The sequence below is a fragment of the Myripristis murdjan genome, chromosome 12 (genome assembly GCF_902150065.1).
Source record: "Myripristis murdjan chromosome 12, fMyrMur1.1, whole genome shotgun sequence".
Lineage (NCBI taxonomy): Eukaryota > Metazoa > Chordata > Actinopteri > Holocentriformes > Holocentridae > Myripristis > Myripristis murdjan.
In genome coordinates, this window is record NC_043991.1 from 783,106 (window position 1) to 808,105 (window position 25,000).

Sequence of the window (25,000 nt, forward strand, 5' to 3'; positions counted from 1 at the left end):
ACAGACGGGTCCGGCTGTCATTAGCGGCAGACAGACAGGCAGCAGGGAGGCGATTAGTGTGAGACCGCAGAGCCTCTCCACGCTGCCGGGGCGGGACGGGAGCACAAAACACACACCGCCTGAGGGCCCAAACACACACCTGAGGGCCCAAACACACACCTGAGGGCCCAAACACACCTGAGGGCCCAAACACACACCTGAGGGCCCAAACACACACCTGGACATGCACCCTGTCTGTTTGTTTGTCTGTTTGTTTGTCTGTTTGTTTGTTGTTGTTATTGTTTGGTGACGCAGCAACAACAAAAATTACACTGACAGCAAACAAAAAAATCATCTGTCATTCTTCATATTATTATGGGATGTGATTCACATCCTGATCCGGGACAAAACAGACAGACAGACAGACAGAGAGAGAGACAGACAGACAGACAGACAGACAGACAGACAGACAGACAGACAGGCAGACAGACAGACAGACAGACAGACAGACAGACAGACAGACAGACAGGCAGGCAGAGAGAGACAGACAGACAGACAGACAGAGAGAGAGACAGACAGACAGACAGACAGAGAGAGAGACAGACAGACAGACAGACAGACAGACAGACAGACAGACAGGCAGACAGACAGACAGACAGACAGACAGACAGACAGACAGACAGGCAGGCAGAGAGAGAGACAGACAGACAGACAGACAGACAGAGAGAGAGACAGACAGACAGACAGACAGACAGACAGACAGGCAGACAGACAGACAGACAGACAGAGACAGACAGACAGACAGGCAGACAGACAGACAGACAGACAGACAGCTGTAAACTTTATTCTGTGTTTAACATGAGACTTAACTCTGTTCATAAGAAACACAAAGCTAACATTTACTCTTTCTCTTCTCTGCTCTCCCATCTCTTCCCCTCCTCTCCTTTCCTTTCCTTTCCTTTCCTTTCCTTTCCTCCTTTCCTTCCTTCCTTCCTTTTCCTTACCTCTTTCTCCTTCCCTTCCACTTCTCATTTTGGTTGATTTTCCTCTTCACTTTCCCTTCTTTCCCCTCCTGTCTTGTTTCCTTTCCTTTCGTGTCCTATCCTTCCCTCTCCTCCTCCTCCTCCTCCTCTTCCCTCTCCTCCTCCTCCTCCTCCTCCTCCTCCTGCTCCCAGCATGCAAGAGGAAGGAGCAGGACTCGAGTAAGGAGCGCAGCAACACGCCAAAGAAGTCGCGCCTGGTCTTCACCGACCTGCAGCGGCGCACCCTGCTGGCCATCTTCAAGGAGAACAAGCGCCCCTCCAAGGAGATGCAGCTGACCATCTCGCAGCAGCTCGGCCTCGAACTCACCACCGTCAGCAACTTCTTCATGAACGCCCGCCGCCGCAGCCTCGACAAATGGATGGACGAGGGCGCGAGCCCCGGCGCCCAGTCCTCGGCGTCCAGCACTTGTACCAAAGCGTGATCGAAAGCGGGGAGGGGAAGGAAGGGAGGGGGCGGGGCAATTCCTTTAGGGGGCGGGGCGGGCGGGCCGGGGAGGGGAGGGGGGAGGTGTTCGGGGTCGAGGTCGAGGTTCGGTCAGCGGTGACCGCCGAGCGAAGAAAAACCCAAACTTTTTACATTTTCTGTTGGTCTGTTTTGTTATTTTGTGCTTTTTTTTTTGGTTTTTTTGTGTTTGGTGTTTTTTTGGGAGGGGTGACCAACTGAGAGGGGGGCTGCTGACCGCCACAAATCACCAAATGACCATCCGCCGAATCCAATCCATCCCTCCACCCATAACGTGCCGATGAAGCCGCAGGGTAAACCACCAAAACCTCACTGGGACGCCCCCCCACCACACACACACACACACACACACACACACACACACACACTCGCCCAGATACCAAAGACTAGAGAGGATGTGTATTTTCTCTTATGCAATATAAGCTAGCAAACCAACCAAACAGCCGACACACACACACACACACACACACACACACACACACACACACACACACTGATGAAAGCTTTAACACGACTGCAGAATGTCCCGGAAGCTCTGGGATCAGATCCCGCCGTGAAAGCTCGCGGCGGGAACGTGGTGCAAACCGCGGCGACGCCTTCATTCAGGAGACGGTCCGGGAGGTCTGCACGGCCAAACGCAGAAACCTGAACGCAGAAACCTGAACGCAGAAACCTGAACGCAGAAACCTGAACGCAGAGCGAGGCCCGAAGCCGCCGTCGCTGCCAGCTGATCATTATTTACTGATCACACAGGAGCTTCTGATCAATCAACCCATCAGTCACATCTGGATTAAGAGGCTTGAGCAAAATCATCCACGCACAGTGTGACTGGACCTTAAGGACACTCAGTGTATTGAAATAATAATGTTACAGTAATAATGTGGCATAAATTCTCACCTTCATGTGATGGGATCAAACATTTCAATAACAGCAAAGCACAACGGTGCAGAACTCTGCTTATTTCAAAATGTCTTTACAAAGTGCAGAAAAATAGTTTGCATGTGTAAAATGGAGCTGATAATCATGATTCATTTTTCTGAGATATACTGAGTTTCAGTAGATTGTCCCAAAGAGGCTAAATTCTTTGATTAGTATCAGTAATCATGACAAGCATCTGCTGCCACGCTCAGAAACACTGAAAAGTCAGATTGTGTGATTTGGCCGTGCAGCCTCGCTCTCGGACCCTCAGACTGACAGGAAAACCAAAGACTTTTTTCACTCCCAAGAGTCAAACTCACAAGTTGATTTAGAGAAATTTAAAAATCCACCTGAAACAGAAAAACCTGCCGCCCATCGCTCGCATGGAGACGATGCGGTTTGCAGGAGTAAAGAACGTAAAGTTAACACGCCTTGCCTCTGAAATCTGATTTCAGTTTTACCAAAGATTACTCTCCCTTCAGAAAACTCAGGGTTCCCACTCCGTCCTGGAAAACCTGGAAAACCTGGAGGTTTATGGACCGGTTTTCCAGATTTTCCACTTCTGGAAAGCAAATTCCCAAAACTGCTAAGAATGTCCTGGAATGACTGGTGACGTCCTGGGAATCTGTAACGTTCAGCACATTTTCAAACAGTGACGCCCCGCCCTGTCTGGAGAACGGGGGCCTTCGGTCCGACGTCCCACCGGCCGCCCGCGACCCCGGGGCTCAAACCGCACGGAACAGGACGGAACATAAAGCGGCCCCGCGGTTCCTGTGGAACGTTCTGGCTGCCGGTCGCCGATAAAGGTTCATTTAAAAGCTCTGAGTGTCGAAGGCGCTCCAGTCTAAATCTAAACTGTGGTGAAACTGCAGATTCAGAGGCAGAGGCTGTCTAATGTTTCAGACGCACACAGATTTGAAAAAAAAAAAAAAGGCGCTGATTTTGGGAAATCGACCTGCACGAGAAGCTGGCGACGGCCGACATGCCAGAAACTCCTCCAACCGAGGGAAGAGGCGGTGGGCGGTCGGGGCGATGATCACCAGTCCTAAAAGGAGAAAGTGGGAACCCTGAGAGCAGCTGCATGCAGGAAGAATCACCGACCCTCTGAAGGGGCGGGGAGGTTTCTCCAAGATGTTCTCTTAAGTTTTGGAGATGGCAAAATATGCAAGCACAAACACACACACACACACACACACACACTCATACTCTCATCTCTCCTCATGGTTTGAGCCGGCTGGCAGAGTTCAGTGGAGTCTGGAATCTGAAGATGTTCGACGTTCATGAGCACAAAACTGAAGCACATTTTCTTTGCAATAGAACCGGAGCTTTTCCGCCGAGCCGAGTGTCTTCACACCTTAGAAAACTCAGGATGACATTTTTCTAAACAGCGGCTGAAGAACACCGACTCACAACCATTCAGCGTCTGTAGTAATACTGCAACACACACACACACACACACACAGTAGCACACTCATTTGTTCGCTCGCTCGCTCTCTTGCACGTTTCCACACACACACACACACATAGCAACGCTGCAGCAAAATGCAAATCTACGCTGATACACACTGTCACTGTCAGGCTACCACACACACTCACTTATGTACACACACACACACACACACACACACACACAACCTTGAAGAGTCATTTCCCAGCTGAGCTCCCAGCCTGACCAAAAACATTGCTGGCCAAACCAAAGCTAAGCTCCAGTTTACCCTGGCTTCACCCCGTCATCCGTCCTGTTCGTTACCATAGCAACACATCCACCTGAGCAGCGCTTCCCGGTTAGCATCTTAGCGTTAACATTCGTCTTTGTTCTGGGGGTTTAAACCGGAAAACAGAGGCGGTGTTTCGGCTCCTGGAAGCCGCAGAGAGAATCTTCCGTCATTTCATTTAAACCAAAAATCTTCATCCACTGATATCAATGGAGGATCAATGCCAGGTTTTAAAAAAACGGTGTTTGAATGCACAAGTCTCACATGCTCTTTTGAAGCCAGATGTGAAATATTCTTATTAGTTTAAAAATCTTTGCCGGCTGGATTTCCACCAAAGATTTGACCTCTGACTCTGGTTTCTGTCTGAATTCTCCATTTTTAGAGACAAACAATCAGAGTCGCACAATAAAAAATGGAAATTATTAGAAACTGGACAGTCTCTTTAAAATTGCATTCTTAAAGAATCAAACACCCTGTGAAAAGTTTAAACGCCTACAGGTTGTTAAGCTGTGAATCCACATGGAGCCGGCTGCTTCAGTGCTTATTTCCTCCCGTTGTTTTCAATGGAAAGCACTGACGGTGCGGCATGGCTTTTACCGCTCAGATCAAAGATCGTCAGAGGTAAAAAAAAAATTTCTCAAGTCTAATAAAAGACGCTTCAAGTCTTAATTTTCATTTGGACCAAAACCTGAAGCGAGTCAAACTTCTTTTGCCTGCCGTGAGATCATGTTTGCTGATGATGCGCCGGTTTCTCTTTGCGTGTAAATCCAGCCGTAACGTTAAGACGCTTTTCCGGGAAGCCGCCGGCTCCGTTTCCGACGCCCAGAACAAAGTGAACGAGTTCCGGCCGAGTCCGAACCCGAGGAGGATGGACTGCCGAGGCGGATCAGGGCCTTTGTAATAGTTAAAGAGGACAATCTAAAGACGATGCCTGGCAGGTCCATCTCTTCCAACGGGTCGGGAGGCCGGAGACACGAGGACAGGTCCTATACACTGCAAAAAAAAAAAAAAAAAAAAAAAAAAGATCACAGCTGTTTCAGTCATGAATACAGAAAATTATTCACTTCTTTCCCATGAAAGTCAACTTTTATCAAATGACGGTGACAAGCAGAGAGATCGGCTCTTCTTGTTTCAAGAAGATTTTATTCATTTCTTTTTCATGAAGAGCTGATTTGGATTGAAACTTTCAGAACTGGCAGGTTTTTTTTTACATGAAATCAATTGTTGAGACAAAACAGCTGATATTTTTTAAAAAGATGTATTAATCATTTTTATTTTGTTTATTTGTTTGTTTGTTCTTTTTTTTTTTTTTTTTTTTTTTTTGCAGTGTAGGAGCGATGGGCGCTCTCAGTGACAGAACCTGTCCGTCCAAACCAAAAACAACCATGCAGACGTTTCGTTTCGCCTCACATGCCGTGTAAATACACACACCGACACGTTTGTTGTTTTGTTGCTGTCGCCTCATCGACCGCCTGCCACCGTCACCCTCAGCTATCCAACCAAAAAACCCCAAACCAAAACACAGAGAAACCAAAGGAAGGTGTCAGTCAGCAGCCCCCTCTCCTCAGAGACCCGGGCTGAGTCTCGGCCTGGTCAGACGCAAGCCAAAGGCTCTAAGAACGATTTAAAAAAAAAAAAAAAAGGACACTTGAGACTTTTTCTATTTATTGACAAATCGAAACCAAAGAAAACCTTTTTTCTGCACCTAACTGTTGTAACAAAGGGAGAAAAACTAACTACTCTAAAGACGGAAGAGAATTATTAACAAAAAAACAACAAAAAAAACACAAAAACAACGAACGAGTGGCGACGACGACGATGATGTCGAGGACGAAGGAACAGGAGGAAGAGGAAGAGCAGGAGGAAGGAACAGATGGAAGGAGGACATCATGGGAGCGGTGAAGTAGCTTTGTTCTGCCTGATGTTTTTTTGTTTTACGTCAGGTCGTCTTTAAGGGGAAGCAGGTTGGGGACTGAAAAGGGTTTAAACCACGCGGGAAGGAAGGAAGGAAGGAAGGAAGGAGAGGAAGGAAGGAAAGGAAGGAAGCCAGCGTCCATTTTCCTCCCTCCGACCCCCGCAAAGGCAGAACATTAATGTGTCTCTCACGGTTGAAGAGTGTCTTTAACGTGTGCCTATGCAGTTTTTCAAAGTTAAAAAAAAAATGGTAAAAGAACAACAAAAACCTCATCAGCTAACAAACCAAAGATCCACCGTTAGTCCAGTAGCAGTTCTTCTTCTTCTTCTTCTCCCCCCGAAAAAAACAAAAACAACAACAACAGGCAGCCAGGACATATACAGCCAAAAAACCAAAAACAAACAAACCCAAAAACCTATTCCTAAACTGAATTTGTGGGCAGGCAAAGCATCTCGGTCTTTAAAGGCTTTAAAGCTCCGTCCCAGTTCCTCTGCATGTCCAGAGGTTTCTTCACTCCAGTTTTCCATCAGCCCAATAAAGTCCTCCACATGAGTTTTCCTAAAAGCAGCAGCACTGTTGGCTTTTCAGGACTTTTTCAAACCAAAACACTCCCTCCTCCTCCTCCGCCAGGGAAAATAGTCCCTAAGCGGGGAAACGTTTTGCTTTCCACAGCCAATCATCAGCTGTGTGGTTTCTGAGGGTTGAGGACTTTGTTCACTGCAGAAGCAGAACATTATAAGGCGGCTGCTTCAACCACAAACTCACAGTTTGACTCTGTGTTGATATGATTCTGGTTTGTTGGCGTGTTTGATGTGGAGGAAGGTTGTAGTTCAGGGAGAAAACGTTCAGAGTCACTGGGACGGTGCTTTAAGTTTAAGATTAAAATATTTTGACGTTCTGCCTTCATCTGACAACATTTGGGTGACATTTTGCTAAAATGTTGATGTGTATATGTCTGGATTTGTCGAAGGCCTCGCTCCCCTCCAGCATGGCGTCGCCGCTGCCGCAGGACAAACGCTGGCCCGCTGCCGCCCCTCAAAAACAACAAACCTTTGAGAAAAATCAATAAGTCGGGGGTTTCTGCGGCGGCTGCGACCATTTGTGGGTGATTTTTTATTTTTATTTTTTACCATTTTCCCATTTTTCCGAGTCATACCTTCACCACAGGGCACGGTCTACCTCCTGAAGTCTCCCGGTGAGGACGGCGGCCGGCCGGCAGCGCAGCGACCAGCCGGCGCCCCGCGGTGTCGGCGGCTGCTGTCCGGCCGGCGGCGTCCGGCCGTGGAGACGGCGTGACGCTTTGTGAAAAGTACAGTACATACCAAAGATTTGCTGCTTCTGCAGTCGCACTCAAACCTTTTCCTCTCTGCACTCGTTTAATCCGCCCTGCCGCCGCCCAGCGAGCCGCCGCCCAGCGAGCCGCCGCTGCGGCTCCGAACCCAAACCAGCCGACACGCCGACACGTTCCTAACAGCTGGAACCCAGGTCATTACAGTTACAGCGTTTTCCATTAGGTTTTATTTGGTTTTTGGATGTTTTGTTTTTCAAATCCAGTTTAGTTTTAGTTTGTTGTTAAAGCAGATTTGATAGTTTAGTTTTTCATTTTTTGAAAATGCGTGGTTTCATAATGTGGGCGATTTAAAAAAATATATTCAACCAAATAACCTGAAACAGACGAAAATTAGAGACAATTTGCCTACATTTGATTTGATTTTGTTTTGCGTCATTTTGTTAACGACACTGACCTGGTTAAGAAGCTCTGGTTCAGAAACACTGGTTTTTTAACCCTCCGCCAGGAGAACAGCTGCTTTTGTCCCACAGAGAAAAAAGTTTTAGGAAAACGCACTTTTAGGAAATGGTGAACAGGAAACAGTTCCATTTCTTTACAGCCTCCCTCAGGTGGAGCTCCGCCCCCTCCGCCATCAGCCCACTTCCTGTTTCATCAGCCCACTTCCTGTTCCCTGCAGGTTTGGAAGCTGATTGGCTCGTGCGTTCGTAGCGACAAACCGCTCAGATTTTACAAAACACTCCGTTCTTTTAAAGACTTCATGAAACTCTTCCTGTCTCTGTGCCGATCATCCACAGAGCAAACCAGAGAAACACACTTTTATTTTGAAGGGACAGGTGGCTGAGGGAGGATGTTTACAGATTTGTGAAGGTTTTATTGGTTGAAATTTTAAATGCAGGATGATGATGTCACTTTCTGACAGGAAGTGGAGGTCATGTGAGGTCGTTTCATGGGGACTTTAAAAAAATGATGAATACGTTTGCATTTTCAAAATAAGAGACACCTTTATTTGGGTTCGGACTCAAAAAAAAAAAAAAAAAAACAGACGGTGGTGGACTGGAGCTGTAGCGTCTGTCTGTCTGCCTGTCTGTCTGCCTGCCTGTCTGTCTGCCTGTCTGTCTGTTCATTCCAACCCACACCTGCCATGCTCGAGAGGGAGCGCCCTGATTGGACGGCCAAACTGCCTGTCACTCGGTAGCTGACCAATCCACGCCTAGCTCATCCTTGGAGGGCGGGGTTAGGGTGGGGGAGGGGGGAGGGGGGGCTCTTGCTGCTACTTCACACCGACAACAACAATAAATGAAGCAAAACCAAAAGGCTAATAATAAAAACAATAAGAATAACGATAAAACCAGTGAAGACCTGCTGAGAGAAACTGCTAAAATATCGGTCGAATAGCTTTATCTTTTAGTTCTCTCTCTCTCTCTCTCTCTCTCTCTCTCTCTCTCTCTCTCTCTCTCTCTCTTTCTCTCTCTCTGTCTGTAAAAGCTTCTAGTCCAAAGAAAACCTCCACCAATCGGACGCTCCCATCCTGCTGAGCACGCCCGGCGGAGGGGGCGGGGCTTAGGGCTCAGGAGGTGGCGGCCACTTTCCATTCCCACTGCAGTTCTGTCTGGAGCGAACAGGCGAAACCTGCCGAACCTGCAAAGAGAAAAAATGTTTAAAAAAAAAAAAAAAAAGAAAAAAAAAAAGAAAGGGGGGTATGAAACCAAAAAAAGAAGAAGAAAAAATCCAAAGAGGTTTTCATTGCTTGTTTTTTTTATTGTTAGTACTTAAAAAACAAATGTTTGCCAATATTTCTGTATCTACTACCGCTGCGTTTCTGCCTAGGTTTTTTGCAATATGTAATTTTTATTTAATGTAATTTATATGTTTTGTTTGAATTAATTGAGAGTTAATTTAAGCTAAAAACTGTTTTTGTTGCCAAATCTCCTCGGAGCCTTTTTCCCCTGATGATGATGATGATGATGATGATGATTAGCTTTGCCAAAGTTTACACTTTGTTTGTTCCTGTTTTCCTCTCAGTTTGATGCTGTATTTATTTATGAGGTGTTTTAGAACACGCTAGTTTTGTACTTAATAATAATTTAATGTTATTTAATTAGATGTAATTGTTTTTTTTTTTTTTTTTTTTTGAGGAATATTTATGGGTATTTAAGAATGTTAGTTGCATCAAAGATGCAGTGCTTATGCCACGCCTGTTCATTTGTTTCCTTAGAAAAGCAGCAGAAGTTTGTTTGACAGAACAAAATGTCGCCTGAATGTCGTTTTCTAGCTCATCCCAGTTTTTCCTGCTGATCCTTTTTTTGTTTTTCCACCTTCGACTCTGAAAATGGAAAATCAACGTCTTCATGAGGAATAAGATGAAAAATGGGCACTGCATCTGTTTTTTTGTTTTGTTTTTTGAAGAGGGGAGGGGTTTCTTTCCTTCTTGTGATTTTATGGCTGGTTAATGAATCGTTTGCCTGATTATTATTTTTTTTCTGGATTGTTTAATAGTTTGCCAGATTGTTTGCATTCTGCCGACCATTGTTGTTGAACAAGCAATGATATTCAGACTGAAGTTGTTGATCAGGAGGAGCGAGGGCGGCGCCGTGACAGAGCGACTGTGTTTCCACCGACACGCCGCCTCTGATTGGCTCGCGTCCCGAACGCCACAAACAGCTAAAGAGACGAACCGCTGAGCTCGTTAACGACAAAATCATTCTGAAAAATTAACGAGCAAAAAACACATTTTTGGCCCCCCAAAACAGACGCTGCAAAAATCTCCATCTAACAAGTCACTGGTCTCACACTCATGAGGTCAGTAATCTGCCAGTGGGATGAAATAATCCCACTGTGTTTCCAACATTAATCAACTTGTTTCCTGATTTTTCTTGGATCAGGAGTCATGTGACCCTGGAGGCTGATCGGCCTCATTCTGCTCCAACATATTTAGAAAAAAAAATCTGAAACAAGTCAAACTGCATCCGAAACAAGTGGGATTATCTCAGATTACCTCATCCCACTGGCAGATTTTTATGCTTGTTTTAAAACAGTTTAACACTGAATCTGAGACTAAACGACTCGTTGAGACTAGAGAGTTTTGATTGGCTAAAAAAAAAAAAAAAAAAAATCCAGGTGTTCCAGTGAAAGTAAAGCTTGAAATCCCAAAGAAAGACAGATTAAAAACAGGATTTCAGTTCATCCTGTTGATTGTTAGTTCTCTACATCAGGATGAGAGTTTATCCAGGTTAACAGGAAGTTGTGTGTGTGTGTGTGTGTGTGTGTGTGTGTGTGTGTGGTGGAAACACACTCGCTCGGCTCACCTGTCAGGAAGGATAACAGAGGAGTCCCTTAAAGCTGTAGCTGCTTCCAAGACTGACTTTGTGTGTGTGTAAAGAAACGACGTGGAAAGCCCTGTGTGTGTGTGTGTGTGTGTGTGTGTGTGTGTGTGTGTGTGTGTGTGTGTGTGTGTGTGTGTGTGTGTGAGGCGTGAGAACCGGCGAGGCTACCTCACTGACGTTCCACCTGTCCTGTCAATCGTCTCGACCAAAACCAAAGAAACCAAAGATTTTTTTCTCTCGGTGCGGTCTGCGCTCGGCCCCCGGCTCCGGGGCCCTCTCTCTTTTCTTTTTTTAATGATGCCACTCTCTCTCTCTCTCTCTCTCTGTCTCTCTCTCTCTCTCTTGGCCTCCCGTCTTCAGGCCGGTCGGGTCGGGATGCACAGGGCTGGAAAAAACACTTTACATGCAGAAAAATAAAAGAAGGAGCCGCGGTCCTTCAAGACGCCGCAGGAGAACCTTCCTTCTGTTCACTGCTGAAGAGGCTTTTATTCTGAAAAATTACCAAAGAACCATTGAACAAAAGCTCTTTGTTGAACCTGTTGAGCCACTGGAATGAGATTCTTGAAACTAGAAGTCCTGTTGGTCAAAATCACTGATTTACTGTCTGAACCATCACATTCATTTAGGAAACTCTCTAAGCTCCGTTCATCAGGCTGAACAGGATCAAACCAAAGAGAACTGAAAAACTACAGCAGAGGAAATCTGGACACGCAAAGAAGAATGTATTTTAAAAACAACAACAACAATAATAATAATAATAATAATAATAATAATAACAATAACGCAGACTGAGCTCAAGAAATCCAAACCAAAGTCTTATGTTTCCGCTCTGAGGGGCCCTGAACGCATCTCGAACACGACCGCGCCGCCGACCGTAACGCTGCGCGGCGTTGGACAGTGAAGGCACCACGTCTGACGCCGGACGACGCCCACACTTTAAAACCCAAACGCCCCCTGGCCTGCGCCGTTTTGCTTCCCTCCTCTCAAATCACCCAGGGAGGCAAAACGGCGCCGGTCGTGAGTTTTGGCGGGCGGGGCAGCTTGGGGACGGCGAGGCGTAGAGAGCGCTCCTGTTGCAGAGATAACCGTGGACGAGTGCCTTGCTTGAACCAAAGCGAAGTCTAGACCTAAACGTTCTGTTCCCGTGGAAAAAAAGAAAAATAAAAAAAGTAAAAGCATCTCAGCGCCGGCGGCCGGGCGGGCGGGGCGAGTCTCCGCTCTCAAATCAACGCAAAGACACTCAGAGAAAATACCAAAGGCTTCCTGTTCTGTTTCCTCTTCCTTACCCCTCCCCTCTCTCTCTCTCTCTCTCTCTCTGCCTCTCTCTCCCTCTCTCTCTCTCTCTCTCTCCCTCTCTCTCTCTCTCTCTCCCGTGTGGAGCTCGGGTCCCAGCCTCAGGATCAGGTCTTGGCCTCGTGGCGGTCCACAGGTGATCCTGCGGTCGCTCCTGCAGAGGAAACCTGACGCCGGCTGGATGTGTCTGTTTGTTTCGAGCTGCTTGGACAACCAGGTGGGTGGGGTTTGCCACATACAGATGATGGTGAACTTTTGGAAAATCTTTGACTTGACAAACGATCCGTTGTGACAAGCTCCACCCATGTGGCACTGCATGCACACTAAAACAAACAGAGAGAACGGTTTTGCTGGGAAACGCAGCCCGTGTGTGTTTTTTTTCCCCGTTTTTCTCCCAAATGGTTGCAAAGCTTTAAACGACGGTTAAAAAAAGAAAAGGAAAAGAAAGAGAGGCGGGGCGGAGCGGGGGGGGCAGACCGCAGGCCACGCCCTCCTTACCAAACTGTGGCAGATATACCTCATAGACACTAGTGTTAGGATGATGTTATTATAATAAGAATAATAGCGTATGTCATAAATTATTCACTTGCTCTTCTTCCTTCTTTTTGGTTGGTTTTTTGGTAACTGTGACTTTAAAAAACAAAATGAACAAACGTGGAAAAAAGCTTTATACGTTTTTCAGTTGTGATTTTTTTTGTAATAGTTGAAGAGGTGCGCTAAAACCAAAAATGAAAAATGTTTGTCTTCTTCTTCTTCTTCTTCTCTCTCTCTCTCTCTCTCTCTCTCTTGTTGATGTGAAACTGTTTTTCTGTTTCATCTGCTGAGGACTGAGGGGCGTTCCTTCTTATTTTTTCCCTTTATTTTATTTTATTTTATTTTATTTTATTTTATTTTATTGTATTTTCATTTGTTTTGTCTCTGGGGGTCGTCTGCCCCTCACTTGGATTATTTTTGGGATTAGGAATACTGCTGGAATGATGCCAGAATAACACCGGCTTCCTTAATCCATCCGCTTCAGTTTAATCCAACATGTGCAAATTTATTTCCATGCATCGTTTTTAAAAAATGTTTTATTATTTTTTATTTTTCATGTTGGGGTCCTGCCTGTCCTGTGTTCTGGTGTCAGCAACCATGACTCAGCGCTATCGCCCAGATTTTCTGCATGAGTATATTTACAATTAGCTAGCCGTGTAATGCATTGTGACTATTATTCTTATGATTATTAATCTTATTAATACTATTATTATTATTATTATTATTAACCCCTTATTTCATTCCGTAAGCTGTAAGCAGAAATGTCCATGGAGACTTTTTGCGTTGCCTCTCGCATTAGTGATGACCTTTGACCTGCTAACAGAAACTAGCTGAGCTAACATGCTAACAGAGCGGCGGCGGCGAGGACCAGACACAAGAGCTTTTCACAGTAAAAGTCCTGACAGATTTCTTCAAACTCTCACAGGATTGGCTGAATCGCCGCGGCACCGCTTGGCCTGATCAGTCGGCTTAAAGGGACAGTCCACCCAGTTACCAGCAGGCGTGAAGATCCCGGGTTCATCCTGCTGCTCAACCTGGGGCTCGGGACCCCGCGGGGAGTCACAAGATAATGTCTGGGGGTCGTAAGATGATTCAGACAAAATTATTTTTTCTGTTTTATTATGAAATTTTTAAACAACACGTTAGCTAATGTATTGCTAGCTAACATCGCTGCTCCATGTTTACATGTCAGTCTTGGTTAGCCACGCCTCTTCCTGTCAGCTGATATGATCCTCGTCATGCTGTGCTAACATGCTACCGGTTACTGTACCTGTAGTTTGTTGAAGCTAACGCATGCTAGCATGGGACAGCAGCTGCAGTTGAAGTGTCAATCAGGCGGGGGGCGGGAGCAGGAAACACAGAGCTGTGTTCTGATTGGCTCGCTTCACTCTGACATGTGACAGAAACTTTTTAATCCCCAGAAAAAAACTTTAGGATGTTTCCACAAACAGAGATCACAAAAAAAAAAAAACATTTTAATGAAGAACCGCACATTTTAGTGTACTGTCCCTTTAACTCCACCCCCACCCCCACGAGGGACAGAAGCTCAAACAAACCGAGTGCCCCCCCGAACTCATCTCATCTCGTTTCTCACGTTTTCCAGAAACTTCATCCTGGACGGAGCAACTGTCTGGTTTGTGTTTCCTCGGAGTTTCAGCGTCACGGGACGAGATTAAGATTAGGCAAGGCAAGTTTATTTGTATAGCACATTTCAGCGACAAGGCAATTCAAAGTGCTTTACATAGACCATAAAGGCATTAAAACAATATAAAAGCAACACAAGAAAACATACATAAAAACAATTAATAAAAAGAAGCTAAAAGGAGAAAGGCATTAAAACAATATAAAAACAATTAATAAAAAGAAGCTAAAAAGAGAATAAGATAGAACAGGAAGTTAAAAGTTACAGTGCAGTGTAAAATATTAAACCTTAATGTGGTTATTAAAATTAATTTGCTGATAAATATGAACAAACTGCAGGCCGAATATTTCAGGACTGATCAGGAGCAGCCAAATGAATTCATACACCAGAAGAGGTGAAAAATCCAAACTACATCTCAGCACTTTTTGACAAACTGCAGGTGAGATCTGATGAAAAAACAGACGAAGGCTCAGGTGTGACTGACGGCGTGAAACCATGTGACCTGGCAGGAAAACTGGCAGGTCACAGCAGGAAACAGACGGAAAGTAATCTGCTTTTAAAGGGGCATTACGTCATCTGTGACGTCTGCCGGCCTCTACTGGCCAATAGCAGGAACTGCAGCAACACTGAGAGCTTCTCTCCTCCGACTCGACGTAAACACGTTGAACACGTTCAGAATAAAATATGATCCGCTGATATGAATGAGTTTAAATCCCGCGGTGCAGAGTGATTGTTTGACTCATTTTTCCCGTGTTCATAATAATCAGTATTAACTGCAGTGTGATAAACGGTGTAATAAAGTGTGAAAAGTCTGAAGTGTTACAGATCAGATTGACCCTCAGCTTCACGCCTCCGCGCTTGGCTCGTTTCAGGGTTTTAGCCGTTACAGCGAGCAGCGACCGGCTCACCGCCCTCCGCTCACGGGACGAGGCGGGGCTTCGTTAGCTTGACGAGGCTCAAAAAAAAAAAAAAATCAGCAGGGGAACAAAAAGGGCCGGCGAACAAAAAAACACAAACCCACCAAACCCTCAGTGTTTTTTTTATTTTTTTCCCCGCGTGCCAACGCTCAGGTTGAGGATAATCTCAGAAGTCTCGCAAAAACTCTCCAGATGTCGACTTTATTTGCCAAATTCCAATTTTTATTATCTATGTTTTTAATTTTTGTTTGGCTCTGATGCTCCTCTGTTGCTTCTGTGTTGGAAAAAAAAAGCATAAAACTAAAGGAGACACAAGAGTCTTTCCTCTGGATTAACCTGCAGATTATTATTGTAATTAATCTGAAAATCTGTGTAAAGTTACTTCAGTGTTAAAAACAAAACAGGAAAACTGAACAAAATATAAGAACAGAACAATATATTCCCAATGTTAATGTGTTTCGCCAAATTTCACAATAAGCCTCACAGTGTTTACGTTTTGTATTAAAGTCACTTTAACTTTCCCAAATTTACTTGAAATTTTCAGAGAATCTCAGTTTTCTGCTGCTGTTGAGATCGAGGCGACAACGACTCGATCAAATCAGGCCCTAAATATTTTTTAAAAACTTTACTTTCTTAGAATAAGTCATGATGAACATCTTTTTATGTGTATATTTGAAAAGGAAAGGGGGATTTCACCAAAATGTTGGAATATCCCTTTAAAGTCGCCAGATAAATCAAAGCCAATCAGCTGCAGCGAGGAGGTCAAAGGTCAGAGATGCTTTTTTACAGCATCTGCAGGCGTCTGACAGGATTCCGTTACCATGACGACAGCTTCATCCCAAGCATGCGCTCTCCTGCAGCTCATCCTCATCCTCATCCAGCCACGTCCTGTTTCTCTTCTCGTTTCTTTGCTTTGTTCTTTTCCGGTCGGTTTGTTCTTCTTTTGATTTGTTTTGTTTGTTTGTTTGTTTGTTTGTTTAGTTTTTTTTTCCAACTTGTTGTAATCCAATCTGAATCAGACGATGCGTCTTCTTTTCGTTTTGGTTGGAACAGAAAAAGAGAAGTGATTGAAAACTCGTGGTGTGGAATCAAACGCTGATCAAACATGAAGGAGAAGAATTAATGTTGTTCCACTCTATGTATAAAAGAAAAATAAAGAAATCACAATGGTCTTATGGCCTCTTGTTGTTGTTGTTGTTGTTGTTGTTGTTTACCTCTGAAAGCACTCATGGGAAAAGTCCAGTTTTATGTTCGCCTGAAATAAAACCTTTTCCAGAGCATTATCCACACACACACACACACACACACACACACACACACACACGACACGCCTCGCTCTCTGCCCTGCAGATTTTCTACCATCTTAAAGGTGCATTCTGTACAAATTACTGAGGCAGGAGAATTTAGATTCATCTGACTGGAAAAAAGTGGAATAGACCTTTAACCTCAGAGCAGCTTGTTGATAGATTCTGTTCTCGCTGCACATCCCGCTGTCTGAACCTCAGGCCACTGAAGTCTGGATACATGGGTACAATTACACATCGATATTTCAGTTATACTGTTTATTAAAAAATCAAACAAAAATAAAACACAAAAAACAAAAATATATACACACACACACGCACATATATAGCAATTATATCAAAAAATAAAAATTCAACAAAAATAGTTTTGTCAATTATATTAAAACTTCAACAAAATTTTTTTTAATAATAATAATATCAATAATAATAATAATAATAAAGAGACTGCTCGTTCTGCCCGAGCCGAGCTCCTCCTCTGCTGTGGGGCTCCGATTCACTGACTCAGCGCGAACGAGTTTTAACGAGTCCTAACGAGTCCTAACGAGGCCTAACGAGCCCTAACGAGGCCTAACGAGCCCTAACGAGGCCTAACGAGGCTTAACGAGCTCTGGGCTTTAATGGAGCTGCAGATCAGATTTCTGCTGCTGTCAGTCTGTCGGAGCTGCGTTCTGATTGGTTTATCATCAGCAGTATTATTATTATTATTATTATTATTGTTATTATTTTCATAATTATTATTATTTTCAGTGTAAATCTGTGTTGTTGTTGTTGTTGTTGTTGTTGTTGTTCGCGCAGCCTGATGCTTTTTCTGTTTGACTGAGCAGCTCTGATGGACTGGTCAGAGCATCTCTCTCTCTCTCTCTCTCTCTCTCTCTCTCTCTCTCTCCTTTAATCTTTTTCTGTCTCTAATCGCTCCATCTCCTTCTCTCCCTCCTTCTCTCTCTCTCTTTCTGTCTCTCTCTCTCTCTCTCTCTCTGTCCTCTGTGGACATTAATGGAGGCAGCAGCTCATTTCTCTCTCTCTCTCTCTCTCTCATCACTCCATCCAGCACTTCATCTCTCTCTCTTTTCCCATCACATCACTTTCCATCTGATGTATTTCAGCTCCAATCACTCCGTCCAAAACTTCACCTCTCCTCCTTCTCATCATCATCGTCTTCATCATCACTCCATCCTGCTGAACTTGTGAAGATTATTTGAGCAGAAAAACCATCAAATGAAACCTCAGCATTCACACTCACCTGATTAGAACAAAAAAGGCACATTAGTACTTAGTTAGTTTTAAAAAGATTAATTTAAAAAAGAAAGAGAAAGTTACCAGAACATTAGTAAAAAAAGAAAATTAATTTTAAAAAATTACATAAAAAATGTATTATTATTATTATTATTATTATTATTTTAAAAACCCAGAAATTTAGCAAAATAATTACCTGAAATTTAGCACACAATATTAAAAAAATTACAAGCGAACACAGTCACAACCTCCTCCTCAGCATCTGGACTCTGAAGAGACGTTGCTGTGACTCAGATCAGCAGGATCTCCTTGTTCCTGAATCCCAGAGAAGAAAAAAATGTGACTTTATAATCTCAGAATTTTTCCCATAAATTCTGACTTCAATCTGGGAAACTTTGAGAAATTTTTTGTTGGAATAACCTAAAATTAAAACCAACAAAGTGACTGAAATGGGACTGAAACCAAAATACAGATTAGTCCCACAAGTAAAGCTTCTCTTGCTCTCTCTCTCTCTCTCTCTCTCTCCCACCTCTTCTTCTCTCTCTCTCTCCATCACTCTGTCATCTTTCAAGTGTTCTTCCACTCGTTCTCTCTCTTCTGTAATTAAACTGAAGATTGAAGATTTAATTGGCACTAGTGTTGAAAAAGGCATTTCAGTCCAGCGATGAAAACACACACACACACACACACACACACTCTCTCTCTCTCTCTCTCTCTCTCTCTCTCTCTCTCACACACACACACACACTTTTATGTTGCTGTTGTATGGAAATCTGACATTTAAATATATAATTTTAAAAATTATACATATTGTTGTCTTGTATTTTTTGCTTTCAAGTGTTTTTTTTATTGTTTATTTACTTGTTTACTTGACATGTTGTGGTTCTGTTGTGTTTGTGAAGGAAATCTCGTTCTCGTGACTTCAATGTCAGTGAAGTTAAAGTGAGGATCCTCTGGCGGACCCTCTGGGACCCCTGGGGGCCCCGGACCTCACTTTGAACCGCCCTGTCTTCCTCTCCGTCCACCTCGGCCCCTTTTCTCCCCTTTTCTCTCTCTCTCCTCTAATCGCTCCATCCCATCCTCTTCTTCCTCTTCCTCATCCTCGCCCTGTTGCCACGGCGACAGCAGTCCATAGCTGTTCCCGTGGTGACGTCGTCTGTCCACCTGCAGGTCAGAGGCACCCACTGACAGTGTGTGTGTGTGTGTGTGTGTGTGTGTGTGTGAGAGAGAGAGAGAGAGAGAGAGAGTGTGTGAGAGAGAGTGTGTGTGTGTGTGTATGAGAGAGAGAGAGAGACAGAGTGTGTGTGTGTGTGTGTGTGTGTGTGCAGACACCTGATTGCCACTCTGACCTTTAAAAATCATTTTAATCTTTACAAATATAGTTTTCTTGTCATCTGTTCATTGATTTATTACGTATTAATACTTTGTGCAAACTGTCAGTTGATTATTTATATTATTTATTTATTTATATTATGTTTTAAATTTGTATTTATTTATTTATTTATTTAGTCAGTTAGTTATTGTTTTGTTTTCTGGTCATTTTCTTGTAATTGTTTTTTCCCTTTTTGCTATTTTTTTAGTAGTAATGTTATCAAATTACTATTAATTTATTTCATTTCATTTTATTTTTAATTTTTTAATTTTGTTATTTTGTTTTGGCTAATTTTCTGATTATTTTCTTGTAATTTTTTTTTTTTTAGCTAAATTGCTGATCTTGTGTGTTTTTTTTTTTCATGCTTTGGAAAGAAGTGGAGTGATTTTCTCAGGACTTAAAGGGTTAATTTTTACTCTACATTAAGTCGCGGTACCACAGGTGAATAAGTGATTATTTTAAGAAGATGTTTTTGTTGCACTTTGTTTTTCTCACTGATATTTCATAGAAACAGAAATATCTTCTCTGGCGTGTGTGGACTTTTATTTTGAAGGTGCTGTGCAATCTGATATTCATACATATTTTTTTATTATTAGTGAATAAAAACAGGAAATGAGGAGTCATGGTGTTTTAAATATTTTTATCATCCTCATCTTCATCCCTCCATCTTCGTCTTCACATCCTCCATCCTCACCCTAAACCTTCGTCTTTTCACCACATCTACTCTCCTCTCTCTCTCTCTCTCTCTCTCTCTCTCTCTGTGTAGAAATCAATTCTCGTTCTCTCAATAAGGGGTCATGGGGTTGCCGGTTCTGGCGTCCCGGCTTTTCAATTACCAGCAGCCTGCAGCCGACACACACACACACACACACACATACACACTCTCTCTCTCTCTCTCTCTCTCTCTCTCTCCCTCTCTCTCTCACACACACACACAAAGGGACACGCTGACCCACCGACTGGGATCTGACACTTCCCCCCCAACGTCCTGTGTGCACAACACACACACACACACACACACACACACACACACACACACACACCTTTCTTCCCTTCCCCCCCAGCTGCCGGGCTGACAGAGAGGAAGAGGAGAGCAGAAGAAGAATAGAAGGAGAACAATAATGAGGTAAAAAATGAAAGGAGGACAGAGGAAAAGGTGAAAGGAGAAAAGAAAGGAGAAACAAAAGACAGGAGGAGGGAGGTGAGGAGACAGATGGAGACAGAAAAGACGAGAAACGATTAGAGGAGAGACGAGGAGAGACAAGGAGGTCAGAGGAGAAAATGAGAGGAACAGGAGGAGGGGAGAAAAAAGACAAGAAAGGAGGTGAAGTGACAGGAAGAAGAGAAATGAGGGGAGAGGAGAAAAGAGGTGAGACAAAAGGAGGTCAGAGGAGGAAAGGAAAGGAGGAGAGGACACATGAGAGGAGGAGGAGGAGGAGGAGGAGGAGGAGGAGGCCCGGCGCCCTCGGGGGTTATTGGGTCGTGGACAGCCAATCTCTCTCAGCTTAATCAACAGCAGCAGAGGTGATTGCAACACCGCAGGGGACGAAGAGGGGGAGGAAGAGGAGGAGGAGGAGATTGGAAAAGAGGAGGAGAAGGGGGTGGAGAAGGGGGAGGGGGGAGAAAAAGATGAGGACAGGAGGAAGAGAGAGAGAGAGAGAGAAAGAGAGAGAGAGACGGGAAAATTGCAGGACAGGAAAGAGAAAAATGAGAAATGAGAGGCGGGGGGGTGGTGGGAGGAGGGGGGAGGGAGAGGAGGGGGGTGAGGAGGGGAAGGAGGGGGGAGGCAGGGGGGGTGATGATGAAAGATGGGAGACACGAAGTGAAGGAGAGAAAAAAGAGAAGATGAAGTGATGGAAGGAAAGAGATGAGACAAGGAGAGAGAAACAGGAGCAGTGTGTGTGTGTGTGTGTGTGTGTGTGTGTGTGTGTGTGTGTGTGTGTGTGTGCGTGCAGCCGGCCCTCTGTGGCCCCTGCAGGGCCCCTCACACCAAAACATGTTTGTTTTTGTTTGTTTACATGTTTGTGACAACAGCAGGCCTCAGATCCTTCACACTCTTCACTTCAGTGTTTAGAAACACAGATTCATGTTCCTTTGTTTTGCAGGATTATTTATTATAGTATTATTTATAGTATTATTTATTATAGTATTATTTATAGTATTATTTATTATAGTATTATTTAGAGTATTACTTATTATAGTATTATTTAAAGTATTATTTATTATAGTATTATTTATAGTATTATTTATTATAGTATTATTTATAGTATTATTTATTATAGTATTATTTAAAGTATTATTTATTATAGTATTATTTATAGTATTATTTATTATAGTATTATTTAGAGTATTATTTATTATAGTATTATTTAGAGTATTATTTAATATAGTATTATTTATAGTATTATTTATTATTTACTATTTATGAAGCAGTAATTTTCTTAATTTTTTTTGTATAAATCAGATGAACCTGCTGAGGTTTTTTAATGAATTCAAAATAAATCAGAATAAATATATTTTTTCATGTCAAAGTCCCGACGACAAACTCATCTCAGTCGGACCGTTTGGAGGCGTGACATCACACGGCCCCGCCCCGTGTCCTGGCACCTGATTGGACGGTGATCTCTCCTCTGGTTGGATGTTATCAGTGGTAAACCCACCAATGGACCAATCCAGAGGGTCTAGATCAGGGGAATTCAATTAAAATTCAAAGAGGTCCAGTTACTAAAATTTCCTCCCAGCAAAGGTCCAAATCTTATAATGGCTACTCAACCCGCGGCCTGGGGGCCACATGCGGCCCGTGCATCATTTTTATGCGGCCCACCACTGTCATATTATAAATATATTGTTATTCTATCTAATTACTGAGTTTCAGTCTGTGGACGATTCATTTCTATCACTAACATTTAGTGAATGAAGCCTGTTTGTTGTCTGAAGCTCCAGGGGAGTGACATGTGGCCTCACTTCAGTCTGAACCTCGGAGCCGGCTGCACGTTCTGTCCACATTCTGGGAATGAAGCCTCATTTTGTTTGTTTGGCTTTGGATGGAAATGGAGCTGTTTTCTGTGGGTTTCATTCATTTTTACACTCGTCATGTAGCCTGTGACAAAATTATTGTTTAAACATCCAAAACAGGTCAGACATGTTCAGCTTGCGGCCCTCGGACACAGCTGGGTTTGGCTGCGTGGCCCCTGAGCCGTCTGAAGGTTAGTGGCTCTGGTCTAAATAGTGAACCCTGATGCCAATAAAATCAACAACTTATGTACATTTCTATATCATCTCGGACTTCTGCAGGTACGTTTCCTCAAATGATCCGTGTTTGGTCTCATAGTGACGCTTAACGGTGCCACTTTGTTATGATCGCCACAGTTTGACACCATGAGACACGGTGCTTTAGAGGCGGCTGCAGGCTGAATGAACATGTACCGGTCCGCCCGTTCATCTTGAAAAGTTCAGTTTTCACTCTCTGCTTTTCTCACTTTGGAGCCATTTTCTCGTCTCATCTCCTTTCGCCCACTATGCTGACAGGTCAACAATCGATTTAACTGGCTATTGATGACACTCCTGTTCTATTAGCTAGATTATTAGCATGCAGTCTGCAGCCACGACCATCAGAAAAAATAACAACAAATAATTTATTCATTAATATTAGAAATGTCACCGTCACTGGGTCCATCCAGGAGATGCTACAGATGCTAACAGCTGCTGAGCCACTAGGGGGCGCAGCAGGGACCTGCTGACCCAAACCTGTGGGGGCGGGGTTACTAATGATGACGACCAATCAGGTGCGTTCGTCTGCAGTCGGAGCTGAACTACAGGAAGTGAAGAGGGACAGAAGAGGAGAGCAGAAACGAGCCGGAGCAGCAGTTTGAGTTTCAGCCGAGCCAGTTTTTATTTTGTGCAAGGAAGACTGGTTGCCATGTCTGTCAGATATAAAAAAGTACAGAGACGGATGGTTTGTGAGCTCTGAAACCAAAAAAAAAAAAAAAAAAAAAAACTGAAAAAATGAAGAAGACAAATAAAATAAATAAATCCAAACAAAACGACAGCGTCCTCTGGTCATTCCTATGTATTTACAAAGCAAGCTACTGTCAGCTAAACACACACACACACACACACACACACACACACACCTGAAAACTCTTACAACTCAACAGTTGCCAACTTACAGATGATGTTTCAAAATAAAATACCAAAAAAAACAAACAAAAAAAACATGTTAGACTGAGGAAAAATCCCCCCTTTGAGCCGAGTCAGCGCGTCTCACGGAGATCTCACACGTTTCTCATTTTTTTTACACAAATTTGTATCGTTTTTATACACAGACCTGCTTTTTAAGGATTTAATGAGGTTTGATTTAATGAGCGTGTGAGGTCAGCGTTTGCCGATGGTTACGATGGAGGTGCCGCCATGTTGGAGGAAAAATCATAAAAAACAAAACAAAACAAAACAAAAACAAAGACTGGATCATTATTTCCTGTTAAGATGAGGAATATTCCTGTTTTTTGTTTTTTTAAGCATTGTTAAGGTTTTCAAACGAGCTGTTCCGCGGTTCCAGGAAGTCTCTCGCTCCTCCAACATGGCGGCCTGCAGTTGGTAACCACGGTAACACCAACCAAAAACTTCAGAAAATTTCCATTTCAGATTTCAGGCGTTTCGGCTGGACTTGTTCTGTGTTTTTTTTGGAAAGAGAGAAGAAACCTGGCAGGCGGGTGACGAGTGGCGGCGGCGGCGGCGGCGGCGGCGGCGGGTGACGTCACAGCTCCTCTTTTCTTTCTGTTTTCTTTTCGTTTTGTTTTGTTGTTTTTTTTTTTGTAACGGTGAGTGGCGACGCTACCTGAACCTCATTTGGGTACAAAATCTAAAAAACTGAATTTCTCTGAACGTCTCGCAGCAACAAGAGTTCAGCCGTTCACGCGTCTGCAAGGAGTCATTATGGATCCCACCGGAGTTCTGGGCAGGACACGCCCACCAGAGCTGTGATTGGTCATCAAAATGTGTGGCCTGCTGCCCATTTGCTGAGACGGGCTTCACATGAACGCTCAGCCAATCAGAGCCCTGACCTGAACCCTGTGGGCGTGTCCAAATGAAACGTAATTTGTTGAACTCTTGGTGATATTTTTATAATTGTTCTTGTTGATCATTTCTACATCAGCTGACGTGCTGAACGGCTGAACGGGGCCGAAAACAAACAAACCAAAACAAAAGCAGCAGGATGCAGCCGCTTATCTTCAGTCACGAGCCGCGAGCACGGAGTTAAAATGACAAAAAAAAAAAAGAAATGGGTTCTCACAGGAAGAGGAAGCAGCTCAGCTTCCAGGGGGATTTTTTTCTCTTCCACATTTTGGGAAAATTCACACACAAACATGTAAAGCACAAACCCACTCTGTGTAGTCAGCCGGTGTGAAAAGGCACGTTGTCATGGCGGCACGGGACGAGGGAGGGGCATGTGGAGGGGGCGGGGCATGAGCGGGGTCAGAGGTTAATCTCCTGTCAACACAGGAAGTCGGGTTGAACTAGGTTAATAAATTTAAATGTGAGCGTTTTAGAGACTCAGCTGACGGGATCGAACTCAGGCTAACGACTCCCATAGACTTCAAGTCTTTATGCTAAGCTAACAGGAAATGCTACCCAAAGGAACTGAGCCTCTGGACGTCCAGAGGTGAAGATGGTGTCCAACATCTGGTCTCAGTCTGTTGGAATGTTCCTTTAAGTGCCACGCCGCCCTGCTGCACCCCAGCTTTACAAATAAAACTAATGATTTAAAGAAAAAACATGAAATGGAGCCGCTGCCTCAGACTCAACCTGCTGAGTTATGAAATGAGCTTTTTGACATTTTGATAATTTGGAGTTCAGAGAAGAAACATCATGCTGATGCTCCTGACGGCTGACATGGAAACCGGTCAGGCTCCGCCTCTCCGGCTGAAAGAAGGCGGGGCTTCTGCCGCCTCTCTGACTTGTTAGTCCAAACCGAGGTTTGTGTTGGTGTTTTTACAAACTGTACATTCTGAAACAGTCATTTTCAAAGTTATTAAACATCAGTAGTGAGTGCGCTTGA

General features: G+C 43.9%; 2 protein-coding genes across 5 annotated transcripts in view; one reads left to right on the forward strand and one right to left on the reverse strand.

Annotated features, from left to right (window-relative positions):
• The window catches only part of onecut2 (one cut homeobox 2), a 37,404-nt gene extending 35,960 nt beyond the window's left edge, over positions 1-1,444 (forward strand). For all 3 annotated transcript variants that reach the window (XM_030065471.1, XM_030065472.1, XM_030065473.1), the window contains one exon: positions 1,155-1,444. In XM_030065471.1, the coding sequence (XP_029921331.1) occupies positions 1,155-1,444 (290 nt within the window). The remainder of the gene's footprint in view (positions 1-1,154) is intronic.
• Positions 1,445-22,809: 21,365 nt separating this feature from the next.
• Positions 22,810-25,000, reverse strand: part of fech (ferrochelatase) — a 23,322-nt gene continuing 21,131 nt past the window's right edge. For both annotated transcript variants that reach the window (XM_030065350.1, XM_030065349.1), the window contains exon 11: positions 22,810-25,000. This exon is cut by the window's right edge and continues 1,656 nt beyond it. The gene's annotated coding sequence lies outside the window, so the exon portion shown is untranslated.